At 42.7% G+C, this 23395-nt stretch overlaps 1 protein-coding gene across 4 annotated transcripts in view; it reads left to right on the plus strand.

Annotated features, from left to right (window-relative positions):
* The window catches only part of ASB5 (ankyrin repeat and SOCS box containing 5), a 118306-nt gene that overhangs the window by 1069 nt on the left and 93842 nt on the right, over positions 1–23395 (plus strand). For 2 of the 4 annotated variants that reach the window (XM_073643636.1, XM_073643647.1), the window contains exon 2: positions 4411–4553. In XM_073643636.1, coding sequence (XP_073499737.1) covers positions 4517–4553 — 37 coding nt within the window. In that variant the 5' untranslated portion in view covers positions 4411–4516. Of the gene's footprint in view, positions 1–4352; positions 4554–13095; positions 13295–23395 lie in introns of those variants that run through there. The other 2 variants (XM_073643658.1, XM_073643669.1) reach the window with 2 other exon arrangements.

Here is a 23395-nt window from a genome sequence, read left to right on the forward strand (position 1 = left end):
ACACCGACACAGCACTGAAATGTGTTGTGAATAAAAAGCCTTATTATCATCATCATTGTTGAAGAATCAACTTAATCCAGTAGCGCAGCCCACCTTAGGTGTTTTATCCAAGCTGGATACAACATTTTCTGGAGGATTTATCCACCAGCCATGGGGAGCAGCAGCTGTTTTTCTTCATGCCTACATAGTAGTTGTGCCTGTCACAGGTCTATCAGGTGAGCATAATAAGCATTTACCCACTTTATCTCCATAGGTTCAGGGCTGGAGTCAGCACCCGGTCAAGTGCCGGGGCCTTCAGCCAGCGGGGGGGGACCCACTTGCAGTCGGGGACGTAGGGGGAGCCCAGTGTCAGTGCCCGCGAGTGGGCCCATCCCCTCCACTTGCTCAGGGCCCCGGCACTGAAATACTTACCTCTCCTCGTTCCCCGCAACTCCAGCTTCTTCCGCGTCTTCTGACTCTGTGATGTCTCAGGGCAGAGGGCACGATGACATCACTACAGCACACCCTCTGCTATGAGCGTCACAGGGCAGAGAGCGGGAAGACTGTGACACTGAGGAGTCCGGAGCAGCGGCCAGTGAGGAACGAGGAGAGGTAAGTATTTGATTTTTTTTTCTTCCTGTGTGGAGCTTTATATGGGGCACATCATGTATGGACCATTATATGGGGCCCATCATGTATAGAGCATTATATGGGGCCCATCATGTATAGAGCATTATATGGGGCCCATCATGTATAGAGCATTATATGGGGCCCATCATGTATGGAGCTTTATATGGGGCCCATCATGTATAGAGCATTATATGGGGCCCATCATGTATGGAGCTTTATATGGGGCCCATCATGTATAGAGCATTATATGGGGCCCATCATGTATGGAGCATTATATGGGGCCCATCATGTATGGAGCTTTATATGGGGCCCATCATGTATGGAGCATTATATGGGGCCCATCATGTGTGGAGCTTTATATGGGGCCCATCATGTGTGGAGCTTTATATGGGGCCCATCATGTGTGGAGCTTTATATGGGGCCCATCATGTAGGGAGCATTATTTATATGGGGCCCATCATGTGTGGAGCATTATATGGGGCCCATTATATAGGGAACATTATATGGGGCTCATTATACTGTATGAAGCAATATATGGGGCTCATTATACCGTATGGAGCACTGTGTGGTGCCCATAAAACTGTATGGAGGGCTATACTGTCCTGTCTAAAATGAAAACTTTTGAATCCCCCCAGGGTCTACACTGTGCGCTGCGAGGATTCGCCAGTTTCTGAGCTATTGTAGAATTTAAAATAGATATCACTCATGTAATGTAAGAAGTGAAATCTTCGGCATTGTACTACACTTATATTTCTCTGCGGTATCTGTGCATCATGAATCGTGGTATGTGTTATAGGGGCCCACTGAGACTCTTTCACCCAGGGCCCACAAAAACCTTTAGCCGGCCCTGCATAGGGTATCACCTTATTGTGCGCTGTGTTCCCCACATCTAGATTTATTCACCTCACAATTGTGACATATTCTGAGGGTGCATGCAATTGATTTTAAAAGGTCTATCTCAAATTGGCCTCTGCTTCCATATCATGAAAATTTTCACATACTCTGGTCTTCAATTCCCTAGTTGTTAGTCCAATATGAATTTTTGGCCACGGACAAGTAGCATAATAAATCACAGGCTTCATTATACATGATCATAGATTGAGCAATGGTGTATAATTTGTTAGCAGTGGAATCTTTAAATGTAGGGGCGCACTCTACATTTGGACATGCTAAACATTTTCCACATGGCACACAACCCCAATGAGGTTTCTGCTTCCAAATTGGAGTTTAGAAAGATCTGGATTGCAATAGCTCTTGACCAACTAATCTTTCAGATTGTTAGATTTCCGAGCACAGTTATTGGGTGTCCATGGTTAACTGCTTCTTGAGAATAGGCTCCTTTGTTTTCTATGATTTTCCTTCCTTAAGTGTATTTATTTACTTTTGTGTTTTAAATGTATCCAATAAAAATTAGATTTTATTTATCATGGGAAATATGTTGTCACTCTATTTAGGCTAAGGTGGCACTTAGTTCTTCTTTTTTCTTCATTGCTATTTATTAGATTGTTTTTCCCGTCACTTTAATGGATGCGTTTTAGGTCTTCTATATGTTATATTTCAGCTAAAAAAATGTATCACTGTATAGATATATATTACTCTCTCAAAATTAAAATACTGAAGAGTGATAATGCTAAAACTTATAGGGGTATTCCCATCTCCGAGATCCTGTCCCAATATGTAGTAGGTTTAATAATAATAATAATAATATTAGCAAATGCCTGTAATTAGAAATGTGTAGTTTTTCTCTGTCACTTACCACTTGTGCAGGGCATTGTAGTAGCTTAGTTATCCATGGTTACGACCAATAACAGCTAATTAACATGCTAATTAATATGACATGTTAAATTACCCCAATAAATATCAAAAACTGACCGGCACTTCCAAACAGAAAAAGACAAGTGTGCACAGGTGTTAGTTATATAGAGTGAGTTTCTTAGCTTGCACCTGTTCACACTTGTATTTTTCTGTTTCCGGTCAGTTTTTTTATATTTATAGTACACGCCTTCTGATTGAACTCCTCCCATCAGCCTAAGGTATGTTCAAATAGAGCTTGATCCTACCTGCTCATATAATTTTAAGCTTTTAGCCCGGGAGAGGCATCATGTTAGGTTTACGGTCCCAACAAAGGGGTACACATTGTCACTGGCCGTTGGGCTCACACAAATTGGTCAATTTGTGCGTTAAGTACCTTCATTTTTTAACATGTTTTCTACTAGTGATGGGCAGTCTGGCTCTTTTTGGTGATCTGGCTCCGCTCACCAAAAAGAGTCAGCTCTGTTGGATCCTAAATGGATCCCTATTAAATATGTGTTCACCATAGGTCAACACATATTTAAGATGACGTAGATGATGCCGAAACTCCGCCCACCCATGGATAAAACTCCACCCACTCACAATTAGCCAATTAAATTGAAGAGTGAGTGGAGTTTGGTTCGGGTGGGCAGAGTTACGGCTGCAGATAACTGCAATTTTACACCCAGTAAGAGCCATTCAGAGAAGTTAGTGGCTTCCACCGGGGTGCCGGCTCCCATCAGTCACAGCAGGGAGCCGGCTCTTTGTGTCGAATGGTTCGCAACCGACACATCACTATTTTCTACAGCAGTAATGTAGTTCCAATATGGTAAACAAAACTAGAAAAAAAAGCATAAAATAGTCTTTATTTAATTATTATTAAAATACTAGGAAATAAAAGACATTATGGAAAAACATATATACTTATAAAATAGCCAAGGTCATAAAGTTAGGGAGTGGGCTCTATAGTTCCTAGTTAAACCCTAAGGTGCCCCTAACTTTCCGCGGAGGTGGGCATCCGAGTATAGACAATATGTCGCCACCGCTCAGTGTGGACTGACCCTATTAGTCCCTATAAGACATTATATCTGAATGGAGCACAAAAACCTGTAAAGTCACAAAATTATGTAACAGTTTACATATATGTTCGGTAGCAAATTGATATTCTTTTAGTAGGAAAGGACTTAGATAAGTACACATGTGTACGGTAGGTATAATATAGCATGACATACAAATCAGAAGGACATAACATCCCACCCGTATCCTATAAGAAGGTCTAGGATGCCCAGAGTGTGTCAATACAACGTTATAGGATTACAGCGAATGATGTCACAATTTATCTAATCATACAATGGCACATTGAAACCCCTACAATACAGGACCTAGTCACGTAAACATGTGCAAGGCAAATAATAATATAGCCTGATATTCTGGATACACAGGTGTCCTATAACAATATCCACATAGTGCTCAATACGAGAGTCAGAAGAAGGAATTATACGGTTCAATCCCTCTGTCACACATCATTACTAGTTACTTATCTGCTGTGATTAATGGGACATTGTTGCCCTTATAGTGTGCCGGGTAATAAATACCAGTATATTGGTGGGGGGTGAAATTGTAGTATAAAGATTACATTTTATAGGAGTTTTTCCTTGTTCATGGTTTATTACATAGCATTCCTCTCTTGTTATGTATAGTGGTGTCCCTTATTACATAGAATTCCCTCTTGTTATGTATAGTGCTGTCCTTTATTACAAAGCATCCCTTCTTGCTATTTATAGTTCTTTCCCTTATTACATAGAATCCTGTCTTGTTATGTATAGTGCCATCCCTTATTGCTACTTATAATACCATCCCTTATTACATATGGTCCCTTCTTGTTATGCATAGTGCCATCCCTTATACATAGCATCCTCTTTTGTTATGTATATTGTCATCACTTCTTTCAGTGCTGGGATTATGGCACCTAGTAGTCTCATGACGTGAGTTTCCTGAATCACTCATTAGGACTCGGGCAACGTACATCATGCGGTCATGACATCTGAGGCTTTACCGGCGGCGCCAGAAGCTCATCACTGAATGAAGGCTGTGGAAGAAGACTTAAGAAGGAGGCATGGCGCACTGGACAGTGGTCTACAGCAGCAAGACAGGTAAGCACCCCATGTTTATTCTGTTCTGGGGTCTGGAGAGATCGCACAGCATAGCAAGAAATATCTGATTCAATGCAAATAAAATCTCTCTGCCAAATTCGATCAATCTGCTGAATTTGAATTGTGGCAGTTTTGCCCATCTCTAACTCCACATGTTTATTATGGTGATTAGTCCACAGATAACTTAGAATCAGGGTTGGATTCCTGGATTAATTACCCTCTAACCTGATGAGGTTATTATGAAAAATAAGGCTACAACTGACAAACTGTATATTCCAATCCTGGGCAGAGGTCCAATTCTGAGCATAGACCTAATCCTGTGTAGCGTTCATCAATAATATCTCTGTCAGAAAAGTTAGAGATGTAATTGATGGAATTGAAAAGATTAATTTATGGCGGCAGAGGAGGAGGGGAAATTGGCAGAAGACTGACCCAAACGGATGGTGTCATTGTCTGAGGTAACATCATCCAGCTGTGACTGAGATGAGTGATGTGCCATATAGTCCATAATATCCTCCCCTGCATCACCACTTATACAAATAAAGAGGCAAAGGAGGACAATTGTGACCTACATTTAGTGGTTCTACTCCCCTGACGGCTAGTGCCTCTGGTGGTGCTGCCGCTACTTGCTCATTACTGTTACTCCCACATTTTTATTGCCAGATGTTGTGGTATCTTTTTTTCATTATCCTGTCTATTGTCACTATTTCCATACTTTTTTTTTTTTGCTATACTAGAATTAACTTTTGTTTTGAATCAACCATATTACCCCTCCGACAATGGACCAAAGAAGAAACGCTAAGTACATGCAGAAAAAACTACAGGGGCAACAAGCCATAGTTTTAGTGTGGTATGTACTTTTGTCAAATTTGACTAATTAAACAGTGTTCAAAATATCAGTAATTTGTGACAACCACCTTTGTGATCTGTATTGTTTTACTTCTGTTTTGTATTTTTAAACACAATTCCCTCCTTCTCAAAGGAGACCGACCCAAAAATTCTAGGTATATGTCCAGAAAACAGTAGCAGCAACTGTCTGCAGTATTGACATGGCATGTATACTGTATATATCAAATTAGACTAATATATCGGATGTGCAAGTAATCAGCAGTTTGTGACACGCACACTTTGTGAGACAGACACAGAATTATTTTTTTTATTTCACTAATCTTGTTGTCCTGTTTCTGCATGAATTACAAAAAAAGTGTAATTGAAATGTAGCAGCACAGCAGCACTGATCCATTTCTGCCAATCTTTCTCCCTATCAATTGAATATCTGTATTATTTTTTTTTCACACACTAATCTTCACTGCGGTGCTATCACACACACATTATGTACAGGTTATTTAGAGTTTTATGGCTTCCGCTCCCTATTTCTATGGCTAAGATGTGAGCTGTGACATTATCTCAATATTCAGATTCACAACAAAATGGATTGTGCAGTCCCTGCTTCTGCTTTTATACAGGCTATATTTTCCCACAGATTGGCAGTGCTATAATGAAAGATAAGAAATAGTTCCAATCATCTTCATTAATTGGTGCATAGCATAAATTGTTCTCCCAACTAATAGTTGAATTCAAGAAAATTGCCAGCACTCAATGCTCTAAAATCTTTACTTTTAATTAGTCTTCAGTTTAATAATCCAAATAACGCACATTGTACTTATTGAATTATAAAGACACAGATGACAACACGTAAAGAATTGCAGACATTGGCATCGATGGACCATGTGATGTGACATCTGCAAGGCATTTTGTGGGAGCCCTCCTTCCCCCGACTGTGCCTGAGGTTATATGAGCCTTCTCTTGCTGATACATTATTCTGCAATGTGTAACATGAAGGTGGCTATTTTAGAAAATTTGCACTAAGAGAATAACAAATAGTTTAAATTCTCCAGGTTTAACACAAATTCTATTTGCATCGGTACAATTCACTCATCTCCACCATAAAGACATGTTTGGCCGAGTTTGGTGTGTAAGTACCATATTTTGTGGATTATAAAATGCACCGGATTATAAGAAGCACCCCAAATTTTGGGGTGGAAAATAGGAAAAATGTTTTTTTAAATAAAATGGTGTGCCTTATAATCCCCTTTACCTGGGGGGCGACAGCGGTGTAGCAGGATCACAGGGTCACTGCTTCAAGAGGTCGGCAGCAGCTGGGGCAGGAGTGGGGCGATGCTTTGGGCCCCGTCCTCTCAGAAGATGTCAGCGGTGAGCGGAGGTCCCCTCTCCTGTACATAGCCCTGAAGTAGGCTTTGGGAAAATTGTCGCCAAAGGCGGTGCTTGCGCAGATTGAGATCTTGGTAGACGAAATTTCAGGAAACGAGATTTAGTCTCCTGAAATCTCGTCTCCCAAGATCTCAATCTGTGTATGCATCGCCTTTGGCGGCCATTTTCCCGAAGCCTACCGCAGGGCTATGTGCTGGAGAGGGGACCTCCGCTCACCGCTGACTTTTTTTGAGAAGACGGGGTCCGCATCATCGCCCCAATCCTGCCGCAGCCAACCTCCTGAGTATGTGACTTCGCTCCACCGACGCCGACTCCCAGGTAAAATACCGTACCTTCACATTATAAGACGCAACCCTTTTTTCCTCCCAAATTTGGGGGGGGGGAGTGCATCTTATAATTCGAAAAATACAGTATATGATTGGCCGCACTAAAAGCTCTGACCTCTACATCATTAGATACCTTTGGGATGAACTAGAATGGAGATTGTCAGCCAGAACATTTCATCTAACATCAGTTTCTGACCTCACAAATACTCTTCTGGTCGAATTCGAATGGGCAGAATTCTCATAGGCACATTCCAAAATCTTGTAGAAACCTTTTACTGAAGAATGGAAGCTTAAAATTCCATATGAATGCTTATGGCTTTAAAATGGCATTTCATAATAGGTCATGTACTGTAGGTGTCCCAATACTTTGGTTGAAATAATGTTGGACCTTACCTAATACATAAGCGAGTGTCCACTGATAGTCAACAGAGATGAAATTGCATTTTTTCTAGCTGAGATGTAACACACTCCCATCTTTGTGATCGTGAATGTCACATATTGCATCTTCTGCAGATAACGAGAATAATACCATACAAGTAACATCATTACTTCTCTTCACACATTATTTCCCTCTATAGTGCTCTCCTATATTATTATTATATGTTCAGTTCTCACTTCATCCTCACCTTTCTTTGTAGCAAAGTGACAAAATGTTCTTGGCAATTATACACTGGTATGTGAATACATCTTGGAACTACTAAAGGCACATACTTGGCTTGTGCCTTTTTTCCCTTTTTCCACTTATGGGCATTTATGAACATTACAAAGTGAAGCCGCCTACCATGACTTCAAGAAGTGTTCACTGATTCCAGTGTGCATTACAGGCACAGCTGTCTCCTGCTGCACTTTGTGATACATATTTTTGGAACTAGCACATTGAAATTTCAATGTATTTTAGACACATCATTTAAGATAAGCCTTTTGGTTTTATGGGGATATGGAAACGCTGTCCAGATCTATTTATACTGGCGATACATGTCAGAAAACAAAGCCATTGTAAACCACCCTGCATCCAAAATTCGTGATTGACTGACAGCTGGCGAGTGTGCAGACATCATTGATTTTAGATAAAGATGAGTGCTGTGATCTGTGCTGGCCATTATTAATTATCATAGTAAGACTGACGCCTGACAGCCAGGATCCAAACCAAAATTACATGAAATTTTTCATGCCTTTGTGATATATTCGGTTTAATGCCCATAAGGGGATCGCCTTGTACTTAAAGTACAAATCAAGATCCAGATCATTGACTGTGTCATCTTGTATGGACTGGATACAATCCAGTTAAAATATATGTAAAAAAATGTTCCTTGCTTTCCAAAATATACAGAATATTCTGTAAGAGTACAGTGTGCTAGGATGAAAGGAGCCAAAAAGTTTTTCACTCACTGTTAAACAGAAGGATGACAACACTGCATGAAGATCACATTGTAATGCAGACAATAACAGGTGCTGAACCAATAGAGATAGGTCCGAAGCCTCAGTACAGTTCTCCTAATAAATAGCGCCTTAACGCTGTGCTACATTGTGCGTACTGCCTAATTTTGATTATACATATGACAAAGGCTGCATGTAGCTCAAAAGCTAAAATACAGGTCAGCACAGTAAAATGAACCAATGTGAGTCACTCAGCACATCATGAGCCTCTGTTTATCACCTACATGCTACTTTTTCAAGAATGTTATTCCAGTAAAAGTTTCAGTTCTTCCACTAGTAACAATTAGCACCATAAGGCTAAGTGCCCACAATGCAGAAATGCTCCGGACTTTTTCCTGAGCGTTTCTGCATCTCCCTGGCAGAAAATATGCATGCGGATTTTACATGCATTTTTCTGCCAGGGACAAGCGTATGTCCCGCGTTTTTCACATGAGATTTCGCATGCGGGTTGTCAAACGCTTTTCCAAGCGATTTTAGCATCACTTGGAAAAGTGCTTGACAACTTGGTCACACTATATAAATCCATGTGACCAAGTTAATAGTTAAAAAGAATGGTAAAAAATAAACATTATACTCACCTTCTGATGGCCCCCGGTCTTCTTCTCCGGTGCGTCCAGTGTGTTGGGCGGCTCTCTGTGGTCTAGAAGGACCTTCCATGACGTCATTTAGTCATTTGACAGGTCACGCGATCGCCGACATCAGCGGTCGCGTGACCTGTGACTTGACTAAATGACGTCATGGAAGGTCCTTTTAGACCTTCGCAAGCCATCGGGGAGCCAGGACGCATCGCTGAGGAGACTGGGGACCATCAGAAAGTAAGTATATGTTTAATTTTCATTTTAAATTCTTTTTTTTTTACAGGTACTATGGTACCCGGGTCTGGAGGAGAGTCTCCTCTTCTCCAGACCTGGGTACCATCCGCACATTGAATCGCTTAATATTCGCATGTGCACATGTAGTCATGCAGATATTATGTGATTCAGTGCAAGTCAATGGCTACGAAAATGCCGCGATTCCGCAAAATTAATGGTAGTTCTGCGGATTTTTCCGCAATCATAATCGGCTGCGGAAATTTCCGCAGCATGTGCACAGCACATGCGGATTATCATTGGGGAACATTGCAGACCTTCTACCAAGCGTTTTTTAAGCGTTTCCTTAGCAGAATTGCCGCTGCGGAAACACTTAAAAAACGCATCGTGGGCACGCAGCCTTAGTGTGACTAAGCTGTAGCGGTGCCTGAACGACACCGCCGGGCAGGTCTCAAATACGGTACAGTAGACGAGGAAACAGAAACAAAACACCGGCTTTATTGAGAGACAGAGGATTATATGCCGGAAAATAAGATTAACAGTTGTAATGATAAATACAATAGTGGTTACAAGAAGAGAGATAGCTGGAGAGCGTCACACAAGCCGTGCTCCAGCTATGGCAATGCAAATTACAATACAAACAGAATAAACAATTTCTATTAACTACTCTCTGCTAATTTCCTATCTAGCCTCCGATTATCGGGCCGCGCTGCCACAGCGCCCTAACTAGAGAAACCTGCTCTAAACCCTAAGTCAGTTTGACACGGGTGTCACTCACAGTTTTGTAGTCTTAGAAGAAGGTCTTATAACTGCTACTTGGTCCTGATGCGATGAAGCAGAGTTTGTTGTGTTGAGCTCTTCCTTCAGGTTAATAGATCAGTCCTCTGGGCAAGCTTCGTTCCCACTTTCAATGTTGAAGGATTACTGGTACCACAGAGTAGTTTTCCTCCATCAGATTACAGGCACCCGGGGAGAATTACCCTGGATACGTAATGCGCCTTTCTCCTTCTGACACGGTCCTGGAGATCGATCCTGTGGTAAACGGGCACTATCTTTTCTCATATTAGGACAGACTTAAGGTCCGGCTTGTCTCTTTCTCAGGGTAGCAGTCGGCTCACCATGACAAAAAGTCTCACACAGCATCTACGAGTCCCCCTCGTCAGTTGCTCAACCGACAACAACTGCCCCACGTCCCAACCAACACACAGCAGGCTGCAGGGGGGGAAGGACTAGTCCACATACACACAAATCAGTGGGGAGTATTGTGTCTTAAAGTAACAGTGTAATTCAGTTGGTAGGCTGACTAGGGGCCAACCCCCTACAAAGCCAAGGAGGCAATGTGGCAAGTAGGGCTGTGGAGACGGTAAGCCAAACCACTAACTCTGACTCCCAACTCCTCAATTTCCTTGACTTCCAACTCCGACTTCAACTCCACAGCCCTGCCTCACTACTGAGCATCTACTTAAAGTGCAGCACAGATTTATCTCAACTAAAAGCCTAAATCCTTAGATCAGGAACAGAACAGACATTTATAGGACATTTCATAACTTTCCCAAATTCTTGTGAAACTATTTACAGCACATCCTGCATTGTACTACTGTACCCAATTTATTATATATTGTCTGAGTTGGTCCATTTTATAATGACTTTGACTCCACCAAAATGGACACCGACTCCAACTCCACGACTCCGACCCCACAGCCCTGGTCGCAAGTACATGTGTTTTGTTTTTTTTTAATTCATTTTATTGAAAACAAACAGCAATTTTACATACATTTCCACAAAGCATTTGCATATGCTTAAAATCGGTATACATGTGTATACACAACATTCCTCAAGTAGGTACAGATATATGAACCTATTTCATACACAAAACATAGTGTAGTTATATTACAATAAAAAATATGAAGCTATAGCTGCAGTGAGGTAACATGAATACATTTTTTATGCTCCATTACCGGTAGTATTTCCAAAATACAAGTTCAGAAGCTGAAAAACAAACCTGCAATAACAAAAAAAACAAACACAACCAAAAAAAAACACCTTTTTTGCTGCCATCTATAAAGTACTCCCGTATGTCCTATTTGTTAATAGCTGTAGCTAATAAGTCGTATAGTGTACCTCAATTGTAAAAGACCGTAGTATTTGAAGAGTTCCAAATGTCCCATACCTCGTCAAACTTCTGAAGGCAAACTATTATGATACACTGTTTTCTCATATGTAATCGTTGTGTTTACTGACTCAATCCACGACCTTAGTGTTGGACGAGAATTCCCCTTCCATCTTGTAGCTATCAATTTCCTGGCAAGAAATAACGTTTCCCTAAGAAAAATTGTAATGTGGTGGTTCCACTCTTCCTCCAAGTACAGGTGTTTTAGAGGGTCCGATGGATTAAATTATTTTTTGGTTTGCAAAAACATCGTTCTTGGCTTCAGATCATGCCATAATAGATAGTTCAGTGTGCATAGGCTGCCATTGTTCCCAGCAGCACACGTCTTGTTTAAAGGAAACCTGTCACGTCCTAGTTGCTATGTACACTGCCCCCAAGCTGTTTTCGTGAAAATTGGTGGTATTATGCTTTTCTAACGTTTTATATACTTTTGTCCTACCTGCTCGTATTCAGTCATAGGGGTGTGATTCTCAGATTCTGTCATGGGAAGGTGCCGCATTCAGTCAGTGCTGGCACCGCCCATAACATTTGAATACTGCTCCTGGCAAGCGCTATGTTTGTGGGGCACATGCGCATTTGCACAAGTCGGGCCGCTGGTCCGGCGCGTGCGCACTGAGGCTGTGTGATTACCAGCTTCAGTGCGTACGCGCTGTGACCTGTGGCTCCCGGCGCATGCGCAGTCAATGTATCTTGCGGTCACCGCATGCACAGTGACACTGCAGCGGTAATCACAACTATGCTGTGTCAATGCACCTTAAGTTTGTTAATTGGAGGTCTAAGATTGCGCTGACAGTGGGCTATTGCTGGTGAACAGTAGTTCCCTTTTTGAAGTGATAGTTACCATATTACTGGGCTTGACCAGCCCCACTAATGTTGTATGTTTTTTCATTTTGCCTTGCTAGTCCCGGTTTCTGTTGGGCGTATCACCCGGTGTTCTTTCTGAATATATTGGTTACCATGTTTATTGCACTAATATGTTGTGTGTGTTGTTTCTGGAAACATGCACAGGGAAGTGTACATGGATGGCGCCTGGCCAGTAGCTTCGGGTAGTATTACTGGTTAAGTGAGTGGATTATCCTAAGACAAACGAGACTACACATATGAGATTGCCGTTGTGTACAGTACCCAGGTGAGAAAATGTCTCATATATTGTTCAAACTGGACACTTGAGTCTGACAGTTTAATTTCATCCATTTTTCCTGCAATTCAGGGTCAGTCGCAGAAAGTGGAAGCTAGATGTTTAGCAGTAGCCTGTAATTTGTAGCTTATGGACCCATTTGAAGGCTGTATGTTCCTCCTTTGCTAGGCTAGAAGCAAGGGTGCTTCTGTGATTGGCGTGGAAGAATGGCCATCCGTCAAGTGAAGCCTACACTCAGAAACTGCGAAGAATTTTTGCAGAAGAAAGATTGCTGGCAGATGTAGGTGAGTGGTACCAGAGAGAGAAAGAGGTCACGCATGAGAGAAGAAACCTCTAGTGTGCTGCAGACACTGAAGGCAGGTCGCCGCCCCATGAGATTGAGATTAGGAACATGAGGTTAGAGTCCAAGGAGCCAGCTGCGGCTAGGTGCTCATCACACATCTACGAGCAGACCCAATAAGGCATATTCAGTGAGTAGAGTATGATCGAGATTAAGTGAGCAGAGAGGAATACTGGTACGTCCTGTGGATTTGTTGGCTGAGTCTTCTGACTAGGCCTGACCGAATGCTGAAAAAAAGCCATGTTAGAGTGAGTGTCACGAGCACAGGAGCAACCTGTGAGAATGGAAGGTAATAACTGATTCTTCAAAAATATTTTAATGGGTTAACTTGTAATGTTTAAAGAGAGGTCTCTCCTGCTGGTAGAGTTCTAATATGCAACTTGTTAAACTATTTACTTGTCCTGTGACTTCTTGTTGTGACTGCCACTGGGTGTTTCAACATCTGGCAAATGGAATAATAGAAGTGTTAGGCAGGAAAAAATGGAAAGGGGAGTGGGTAATAGGTGTTAAAGGGGCAGCGCAGCTGAGCTAGGACAGAAATGTACCTGGAATTATGACCAAGTGACAACTAGTCACATGGTGGAGTGTACTCACATGTGGGGGGACATTAACCGTAGTTCCTCAGGATATTTTGTATAACAAAAACACGGCACTCCTCTTATTGGCTGGTGCTCAAGTAGGGTCCCGTCCCATATAGTAACAATATAGAAGAACTTTGCACTCTTAGAAACTTGCAAATTAATGTGTTTTATTTACAGGTGCAATCCACAGTTTAATGCATAACGTTTCAAACAGATCCCTGACCTTCATCAGATGCACGCATTGCTTTTTAGACTGAGGTGAAAGAAATGAAGTTGTGTGCTCTAAGAATAGCTTGTCATCGCTCTTCTATGTGATTTGACAAAGTTATTTGCTAAAAAAGATTATGTATTATTTCTAATACTAAAGGAATGACATGTACACACCTCATTTGTGTTACTCTCCTACCAAGCAATCTTATTTGTTTGGTGACGCTAAATCTCCTTGCAGGTTCTCTTCAACCTAGTTTCTGAATTCAACTACGTATTTACATTGCCCAGGAAACATGAACATCAGTGAGGCCTAGTCAGCATCAGGATGCCACGCACAGTGAGGGAAAGACTAACTGCGACACGATGAGATGAGGGGAAGGAAGCCCAGACATTAGGGAAAGGGGGAGTGGAGACCCCTAGGCGGATCTAATTACACCCTGCCTACCCTACCGTCCCTATATTGGTTCCACACCAATTGCCAAGCAGGAAACGTAAGCACTGTATATCCCTAGAGCTAGGGCCTAGCTAGGGAGGGGGATGAGCACTGGTCAGTCCCCACTATAAACTAAAGACAACAAGGGAGACAAACAAAGGGGTGGGGACTTAGCTTGAGCAGACACCAGAGTGATAACAACAAGCGTTGTTGCCCCCAAGAGCACCAGAGAGGAAGCTAGCTGACTGCTATAGTTCCAAGCCTTCACAAGGGAAAATGAGAATATCCCCGGTGACTCCCTGAAGTAGACTGAGAGTTTATAAACACCCAGAGCAGGGTGTGTCAATCAGAGCAGGAGGGAGGTTGCCCCTGGGTCTCAAAGTAAGGCATCTGCAATGCCAAACGCAGAGACCTTCTGCAGCCAGATGCAGAGCGACTGTCACATCTGACACACCCGTGACACAGGAGATCCGAAGAAGACCAGATACGGCAGCTGGACAGGTGAGGGGCGGACATAGAACAGGTGAGGGGTTAACATAGGACAGGTGTGTTTAATTTACAGGTGAGGGGCGGACATAGAACAGGTGAAGGGTTAACATAGGACAGGTGTGTTTAATTTTTTATTATTTTAACCCCTTCCATGCCCTCAAATAAATCCAGGAAAATGGAAGTCTGATATTTTTATTACTAATTAATTCTGAATCAATTTGCTGTTCTCTAATCTCAGAACATATACAAAATCTTGTCATCTCAGTCTAAGAGATGTATGATGTATTTCCTTATTATTGGATCCATAGGTACTGTGTCCCACCTTTTTTCTATAGATCCTAAATGACACAAAAATCTGGACTGTTACATGTTCTTTTCTCTACTACAACCCTGTTTTTCATACAATATGATGCACTTGTGAAGATCCAAAAGGCACGCAATGAAAGTGTCACAGACAGAAACCTGGACAGAACAAGGAGGAACAAAAAGAAAAAGATTGTATGATAGTGACTTCACTGCTTTCTGGGTCTTCTATCTTTGGATTACGATATCGGAGAGAATGAGACACAGGACAGGATGTATGTGTCAAGCAAGCTCTAACTTTATTACAAAGCATAGGGTTTATATACACCCTGAAGGCAGGAAACGGATTTACTATACATGGTCCGATTATACAATTTAGCACACAAAGACTGGTTTCTGTTCTCGTGATGTCTATGCTTGTGTTGAAACATTTAATCGGACACATTTAATTAGACACATTTAATCAGATACATTCTGATGACTAGCAAGGACACGTTAGTCTCTATTGATACAAGGAAGGAACATTTAGCTGTTGTTTTGACCTAAAGTAACTGTCAGACTTATATAGCATAGATGGGGCCTTTAAACTTGAGGGACCTCATCTTCTGCTATAACATTCCGTCCTTTTGTTCCTTCATTTATCAATATGAATTTCTATATTTTCTTTTAGTACAACGCTGAATACACATTAGAAAAAACTTAAAAACCAAATAAACCGCAAGACACATTAGCAAAACCTGAAAAATAGCTTGCACTATACCAGCCAACCACCCACCGATACCTTTAAACCAATTAACGGGATTTAGAAAGGAAAAGGTGTTTGCCCACCAGGAATCCTGATTCTTGAGGTTGGCCTCATCATAAAGTCTCCTTAATTTTACCACGTCTTCTAACTTATGTTTCAGCGTCAATACACTAGAATTGTCTATATAATGGCAGCATGCAGGCCCTATTATCTGGCACATTCCTCCTTGTGCCGCTGTTAAATAATCTAGTACAAGGGTATGTTGGTTCGTGACAATAATCAATTGATTCTGTACTGCAAGAGATCCGTTAATTATTTCTAAAATATCCCAAATCTGGTCATCAAGATAGTCCGTAGCTTCTACTAATTTATCCCACATTTGTGTCAACATAGGGTATATAAACAATGCACTGAAAAATTTGTTTACCCCTCCCATTTGAACTATATGGGGTCTCCCACTTAGTCTTTCTTTATTGTCTGCTGATCTCTTATGCAGTGTATGTTTTGGGATAGACAAAGGATCTAGCTGGTCTGGAGTAACAATATAAGTTGCGGGTGTCAATCTGACTAAAGTACAAGTTCCTGTTACTCCTACTGGGAGCCACTTGAAAGCCTTGTCTCCACATACCCAATACATGGATGAGGGGAGATTCCATAATGCTGAATGTTGCAGTATTAAACGGTGAACTAAATCAACAAACTTAGAAACATTTGACATCATACACCACCCAGGCACTTGACCTATACGGGAACAATAGCCAGCATCAGGATTGCCACACGTAGGTGCACCTTTCTGATAACTTGAGCTTTCGTTACACTGTAGATTGCCAGGTATGTTGGCACAGGTATCCTTTGTTCCGTTTTTAAAATAGACATTCACCCAATTAGAAGTGTGTAGATATCTTTCCAACAGGGAAGGTTTAAAGGCATCACTTATTCCTGAAGTGGCATTAAAACTTATTTTTAATCCTTGTTCAGGTATTTTCCCTAGATCAGTAATTTTTGTTTTGCTACGAGGTACCCACGCCCCTCCTTTAAATGCTATATACAACCTGGGAATTATTTGACCCGTCCGGTTCCCTTGCCACCAGGGAAATTTTGTCCACCCTACTACGGGAATCCCAACAGTGGTATGCCACAATCTCTGTGTGGCATTATTGGCCCAAGTATCTGAACAGTTCACCCAAAAGTTTATCTCTTCCCATGAGACTGGAACAGCGAGAAAGGGTATGCTAGTGGATGTCACAGGGGCATGTGTACATATCCAGCAATTAGCAATAGTCTGGTTTTGCTCCTTTAGTCCATCGATTAGAGCAAGATGGTGTTTAATGAATCTATTGTCGCCTCCATCTGTAGTGCCCAACGTAGTCCATGCACCTGTGGTCGCAAGGATGCAGGTAAGTATAAACAATGTCTTCATTCTTTGTCCGCTGGTTCCCCTAGTATCTTTTTGCAATGGGACGCGTGGATCCAGGCCTCTTTTCCCTCTAGCTTAACGACTGTGCTTGTGGTCAGCAGAACTTGAAAGGGTCCGTCAAACCGTGGATCTAGGCTTTTCCTCACGTGTCTTTTTATAACCACCCAGTCTCCAGGTTGCAGCGTATGGCTGCTAGAGTCTTGATCTGGATCTGGAAGAGAACTGAAGACATTATCATATATTTGCTTAATCTTTTTGTGTAAAGCCCTCACGTAGGAACTTAGCACATGGTTGTTCACTTCTAATGCTTGCGGATAGAAACACCCTAGGCTGGGTACGTTGCCAAACAATATCTCATATGGAGAGAGTCCAGTCTTTTTATTGGGCGTATATCTTACTGAAAACAGAGCAAGCGGTAAACAATCCGGCCATGGTTTTCCTGTTTCAGCCATGGCTTTCTGAATTTTTAATTTCAATGTCCCATTCAGTCTTTCCACTTTACCACTACTTTGCGGGTGATATGGGGTGTGGAATGCTTGTTGAATTCCTAGAGCGACGTGACTTCATTATTTCACCTGTGAAGTGTGTACCTCTGTCACTCTCAATTACCTCTGGTACCCCATACCTGCAGACCACCTCCGCAAGCAGTTTCTTTGCGGTTGCCGCAGCCGTGGCTTTGGCAATCGGGAAAGCCTCTGGCCATCCTGAGAACAAATCAATACAGTCCAACACATATTCCCATGATCCTGACTTTGGCAGCTGAATATAATCAATTTGCAGTCTCTGGAATGGATAGAGAGGCCGGGGGGTGTGTTTGGGTGGTGTTTTAACTACTCTACCCTGATTATGTGTAGCACATATCATGCACCCTTTTATTAGTTGTTCAATACAGGTGGAGAATCCTGGTGGCACCCAATGTTTCTGCATCACACTCATCACAGCCGTTTTAGATTGGTGTGTCGGCCCATGTAGCATCTGGGCCGCCACTGGGTACAGTGTCCTTGGAAGGCATCGTCGTGTCCCTTTCCCCCATACCCCATTTGCTTCATTCAGGCATGCACCTTCCTTTAACCACATATCAACCTCCTCCTTTTGAGCCTGAGCCTGCATTTGGGATAAGATGTCCTCCGACACAAAGGGGTTTTTAGGGGCACTTAACTGAGGTACTGTTGGCCCTTGTTGCGGCTTACAGGCTGCTGTTTTTGCTGCTGCATCTGCCATCGCGTTTCCTCTACTCACCTGGTCGGTGCGTCTGGTATGTGCTCTTACCTTTATGACAGCTACTTTTTTGGGTAGTTGTAGTGCATCAATTAACTGCTGGACCGCATCAGCATTCTTTATGGGGTGTCCTGCTGCCGTCAGGAAACCTCTTGACTTCCATATGGGACCAAAATCATGCGCTATACCGAATGCGTACCTAGAATCCGTGTAAATGTTAACAATACTACCTTCTGCTAGTTTACAGACCTCGGTTAGGGCCCTAAGTTCGGCCTCTTGAGCCGATTGGTGTGGGAGCATTGGTTCTGCCTTGATTACTGCATTGAGGGAGACAACTGCATATCCAGTATGGAAAGTAACCGAATTGTCCTGATGACGGGATCCATCTACAAAAAATTCAAAATCTGCATTTTCTAATTCATGTTCAAATACAGTAGGTAAACCTGCCGTTTCTTGTGCCATCATTTGTACACAGTCATGAGGAACTTCCTCTCTTGGATCTTCCTTAAAAAGCACAGTACCTGACCCCTCCTTTAGATCCAAGAGAGGTAACAAAGTTGCTGGGTTCAAAGTATTACACCTCTGTAAAGAAACATTGGGAGGCATTAACAGTGCACATTGTAACCTGAGATGACGTGCTGCTGAGAGGTAAGCGGGTTGCACTTGGTTCAATATAGTGTAGACATCATGAGGTGTTAAAATGGTGAGCGGATGGTCAAGAACAATGTCTGCGGATTTATGGAGTAATAGTCCAACAGCATGCAGAGCACGTATGCAGGATGGTGCACCTCTGGCTACCGCATCTAATCTGCCACTAAAGTAGGCAACAGGTCACTGATTATCACCGTGTGTTTGAGTTAAAACTCCTGCTGCATGTCCAGCTTGTTCATGAAGGTACAGAGTAAATGGGAGCTCATAATTAGGGGTACCCAAACCTGGAGCGGCCAAAATACGGTTTTTAAGAGAATAAAAACAGTCTATTGCCTCTGATGTTAGTACAAAAGGTGTTGGGGTAAGACAGTCATAAAGGGGCTGCATCAAAACAGAGACGGCATGAATCCACTGTCTGCAATAGGAAACAAGTCCAAGAAAAGTTCTGAAGGCTGCAACATTGTTAGGGACGGTGAATGCCTGTACTGCTTGTTTGCGTGCATTTGTTAAATGACGGGCTCCTGGTGTAATGCAATGTCCCAAAAAGGTGACTGAAGATTTACAAAACTGAAGCTTATCTTTCGATGCCTTGCAGCCAGCTCGATAGAGAAACAACATAAGCGATATGGTTGCACTATGACATTGTTTCCTAGAAGGGGCACAAATGAGCAGGTCATCGACATATTGCAAAACAACGATATGTGGTTCAGACCATCCGTCCAGTATTTCCTGCAGACTTGCAGTGTACATGGTGGGGGAGTTCTGGGCACCCTGTGGCAACACTGTCCATGTATATTGACTGCCCTGGAACGTGAAAGCAAACAGGTACTGGCAGTCAGGATGTAATGGTACACTGAAAAATGCATTTGCCAAATCGACCACTGAAAAGCTAAGAGAGTTAGAAGGTATCTGTGACAGAAGAGTATGCGGGTTGGGCACAACTGGTGTTAGAAGTTCTGTGGCTTTGTTAACCAACCGGAGGTCATGGACCATTCTATATGCGGCTGGTTGTCCTGGCACGCTCTTTTTCTTTACTGGGAACAGGGGAGTGTTGCAAGGGGACTGGGTTTTGACTAGGACTCCCCTGTGTAGTAATTTTTGGACTTGCTGGGCTATGGCATTCTCCTGTTGAGGTAAGAGTGCTCCTGGTTTTAATTTCACCATTACTGGTTGAACTCTTAACCTACCGACATCTGTTTTGTCTGAGGCCCAAAAGTCATGTGGCACAGCATGCTCCAATATCGGGGGAATCTCATTTTTCTCAGCTATTCCTGCAATATCTAGCGACATAATTTTGCAAAGGGTACTTGGTTTTAAACCTGGGGTCATGGTGACAGTGCCATCGGTATGATATTCAATATGTGCTTGTAATTGGGACAACACATAATTTCCCAAAAGATTACATTGGCCTCGGGGCAATACCATGAGCTGGCTATGTACAGTAGCTCCTTGAATTTGCTGGGGAATTCTCTTGGTGACCGGGAGCAGGATAGACGGGGAATTGAAGGGGGTGGTAATGACATGATGTGAAAAATCAGTGTCAGTGTATGGCCAATCACCTTGCGTAATTACTGAATTGTCGGCCCCCGTATCTACTTGGAAATTGATTTCATGTCCCCCTGGTAGGTTCACCTGCACTATACAACTGGGAGTTGGGGGTAAGGAGATGAGGGGGTTCATGTGCAAGCTACCCTTATCCTATGGGGGTGTTGTTTGGTCGGCTGGAGGACCCGTACTCTGAGCATTTGGATACGGGTTGGTCCTACAGTCCTTTCTAAAATGTCTTGGCCTTATACATCCGTAACATAGTCTTTGTCCCCCTCCTGCACTCCGTCCTTTGTCTCTGTTGTTTCTAGGGGTAGTCTCTACTATGTGTACTCTGGCAGCTCTCTTTGCCTGCGCTATGTCATGCTGTGCTCCCTGGGCTATTCTAGCCAAATCCTCTGCTTTCACTGATCTCCAGTCTGGTCTACTTGCTTTTACCTTCTCTGCAATCTCCTTCTTTAGTCCATTCATGAAAGCACTTGCTAATACCCTGTCACTAGTCTTATTTTCGGGAATAAACCCCATTTCTGACCAAGTTCTCCTTAATGCCCAAAAGTAATCTTTGGGGTCTTCTTCCTTACCTTGAACCCGGTCTTCTAGTGTAACCTGCCTCTCTGCATGTCTGTCTTTACATGCCTTTACCAACGCTGCTGCGAATAGGACTCCGGCTGCTGCATCATTAGATTCTGCATCTACGGGTCCGGTCCTATTGGCATACTGTTTTTTTGTCTCATCTATTAACCTATCATAGCGGGCTTCATCTGCCAATTTTCCCTTAATTACCCCTTGTAAATCCAACCTAGTTGCATTGTACGTATCCTGTATGGTTCTTATCATTCTGGCAAAACCCATCGGGGACTGGGACGGATCTGGCAACTGGGAAATCAACACCAATTGTTCTGAGGGACTCCATGGTCTATACATTAACGCTGTACGGGTTTCTTGACCTGGAACAACTGCGTCCCCTACTGCTGCTGCTGCTGCTCCCGGTGCTCCTGGCACAACTACCGTTCTCATTGGGAATAGACTAGCTGGATGGGGTCTCGGTCCTCCACATGCCACACAGATGTCTTCTGTCAAGGGGTTCTGCTGTCCACATCTGGGGCAAACCCAGCAATTGGGTTCCTGGGAATTCTGGTACTGGGGTGGGGGTGACGTCGGGGGCAGATAGGGAGAAAAATCTGTCATTCCGGTTTTTGTCAGTCTGTAACATCCGTCTCCTAGTTCTTCAATCTTTCCTTCAAAATGAGCGCATGCATTCATCCATACATCCACTGTCTTCAACAGACCCTTATCTTTCAGCCATCCATGATAGGAGTTAAAGAAGGATTTCCATTTCTCTCCGTTCATCTCTCCATTTTCATTTATTCCCGCTTTACACAATATTTTGTCAATTCCAATCAGTGCCTGTTTCCCTTCTCTGCGTACTACTAAGTCTTTGGCAGTAATGCCTTCTTTGGCATTTTGGTTCCCCATTCTTTCGGTTCTCCTCACTTAGAGTAGACTCCTCAGTCACTTAGACAATGGGCCACAAAGGTTTCTGAACCACACCACTACTAGCCTTCCAGGACTTATACGCCAGCCAGAAAAACAGACCAAAAACACCGATCTCGAGACACACCCACAGCACAATCATCGGATCCATACTTTCATTCTTAAGTTTTTCCAAAGGATAGAAGGCAGGACTGACAATTTATCTGAGGGGATTCTACTGGTTCAAAGGGACCTGAGCCAGACAACAATCTGTAAATTACCTGGGAGCCGACCGCTCGGGGTGAGGGAGTCTCTTCTATGTAGTGATATAATTTAGGTAGAATATAACAGTTATTCTTACCTCAGCGCTGTATATATCACCAACAGAGAGCTTCGCTCGTCCCACGTCTCGGACCGGTCGAGCACCCCTGGGTAGATTAACTCAGGTCCCTGTTCGGGCGCCAGCTGACGTCACTGCTTTCTGGGTCTTCTATCCTTGGATTACGATATCGGAGAGAATGAGACACAGGACAGGATGTATGTGTCAAACAAGCTCTAACTTTATTACAAAGCATAGGGTTTATATACACCCTGAAGGCAGGAAACGGATTTACCATATATGGTCCGATTATATAATTTAGCACACAAAGACTGGTTCCTGTTCTCGTGATGTCTATGCTTGTGTTGAAACATTTAATCGGACACATTTAATTAGACACATTTAATCAGATACATTCTGATGACTAGCAAGGACACGTTAGTCTCTATTGATACAAGGAAGGAACATTTAGCTGTTGTTTTGACCTAAAGTAACTGTCACTTATATAGCATAGATGGGGCCTTTAAACTTGAGGGACATCATCTTCTGCTATAACAATAGTATTGGGTATTTGCTTACTAGAAATACTTGGTATCAAATCTGCAGCTGCAATCTGTAGAGTCTCCAGTAATACCATGTGAACGAACTTAAGTTTGTGGTGTTTCTGGCAGAAGTTTGTATGTTCTCCCCGTGTTTGCGTGGGTTTCCTCTGGGTTCTCCGGTTTCCTCCCACACTCCAAAGACATACTGCTAGGGAATTTAGATTGTGAGCCCCAATGGGGACAGAGATGATAATGTATGTAAAGTGCTACGGAATATGTTAGCGCTATATAAAAATAAAGATTATTTTTATAACCCACCAATCAGTGATGAGAAGCACATTCCATCTCTGGTCTCCACTGGGTACTATCAACCACTAGTCTTACTGGTGGCGAGAAGAATTGCACTAATCATAAGTGGAACTACGATGGGAAAAGTCTGACTGCTGTTACTGGATCCTTTCCTG

Source organism: Phyllobates terribilis, unplaced genomic scaffold (genome assembly GCF_046119375.1).
Source record: "Phyllobates terribilis strain yellow unplaced genomic scaffold, ASM4611937v1 Scaffold_1__5_contigs__length_1240528914, whole genome shotgun sequence".
NCBI classification, from domain to species: domain Eukaryota; kingdom Metazoa; phylum Chordata; class Amphibia; order Anura; family Dendrobatidae; genus Phyllobates; species Phyllobates terribilis.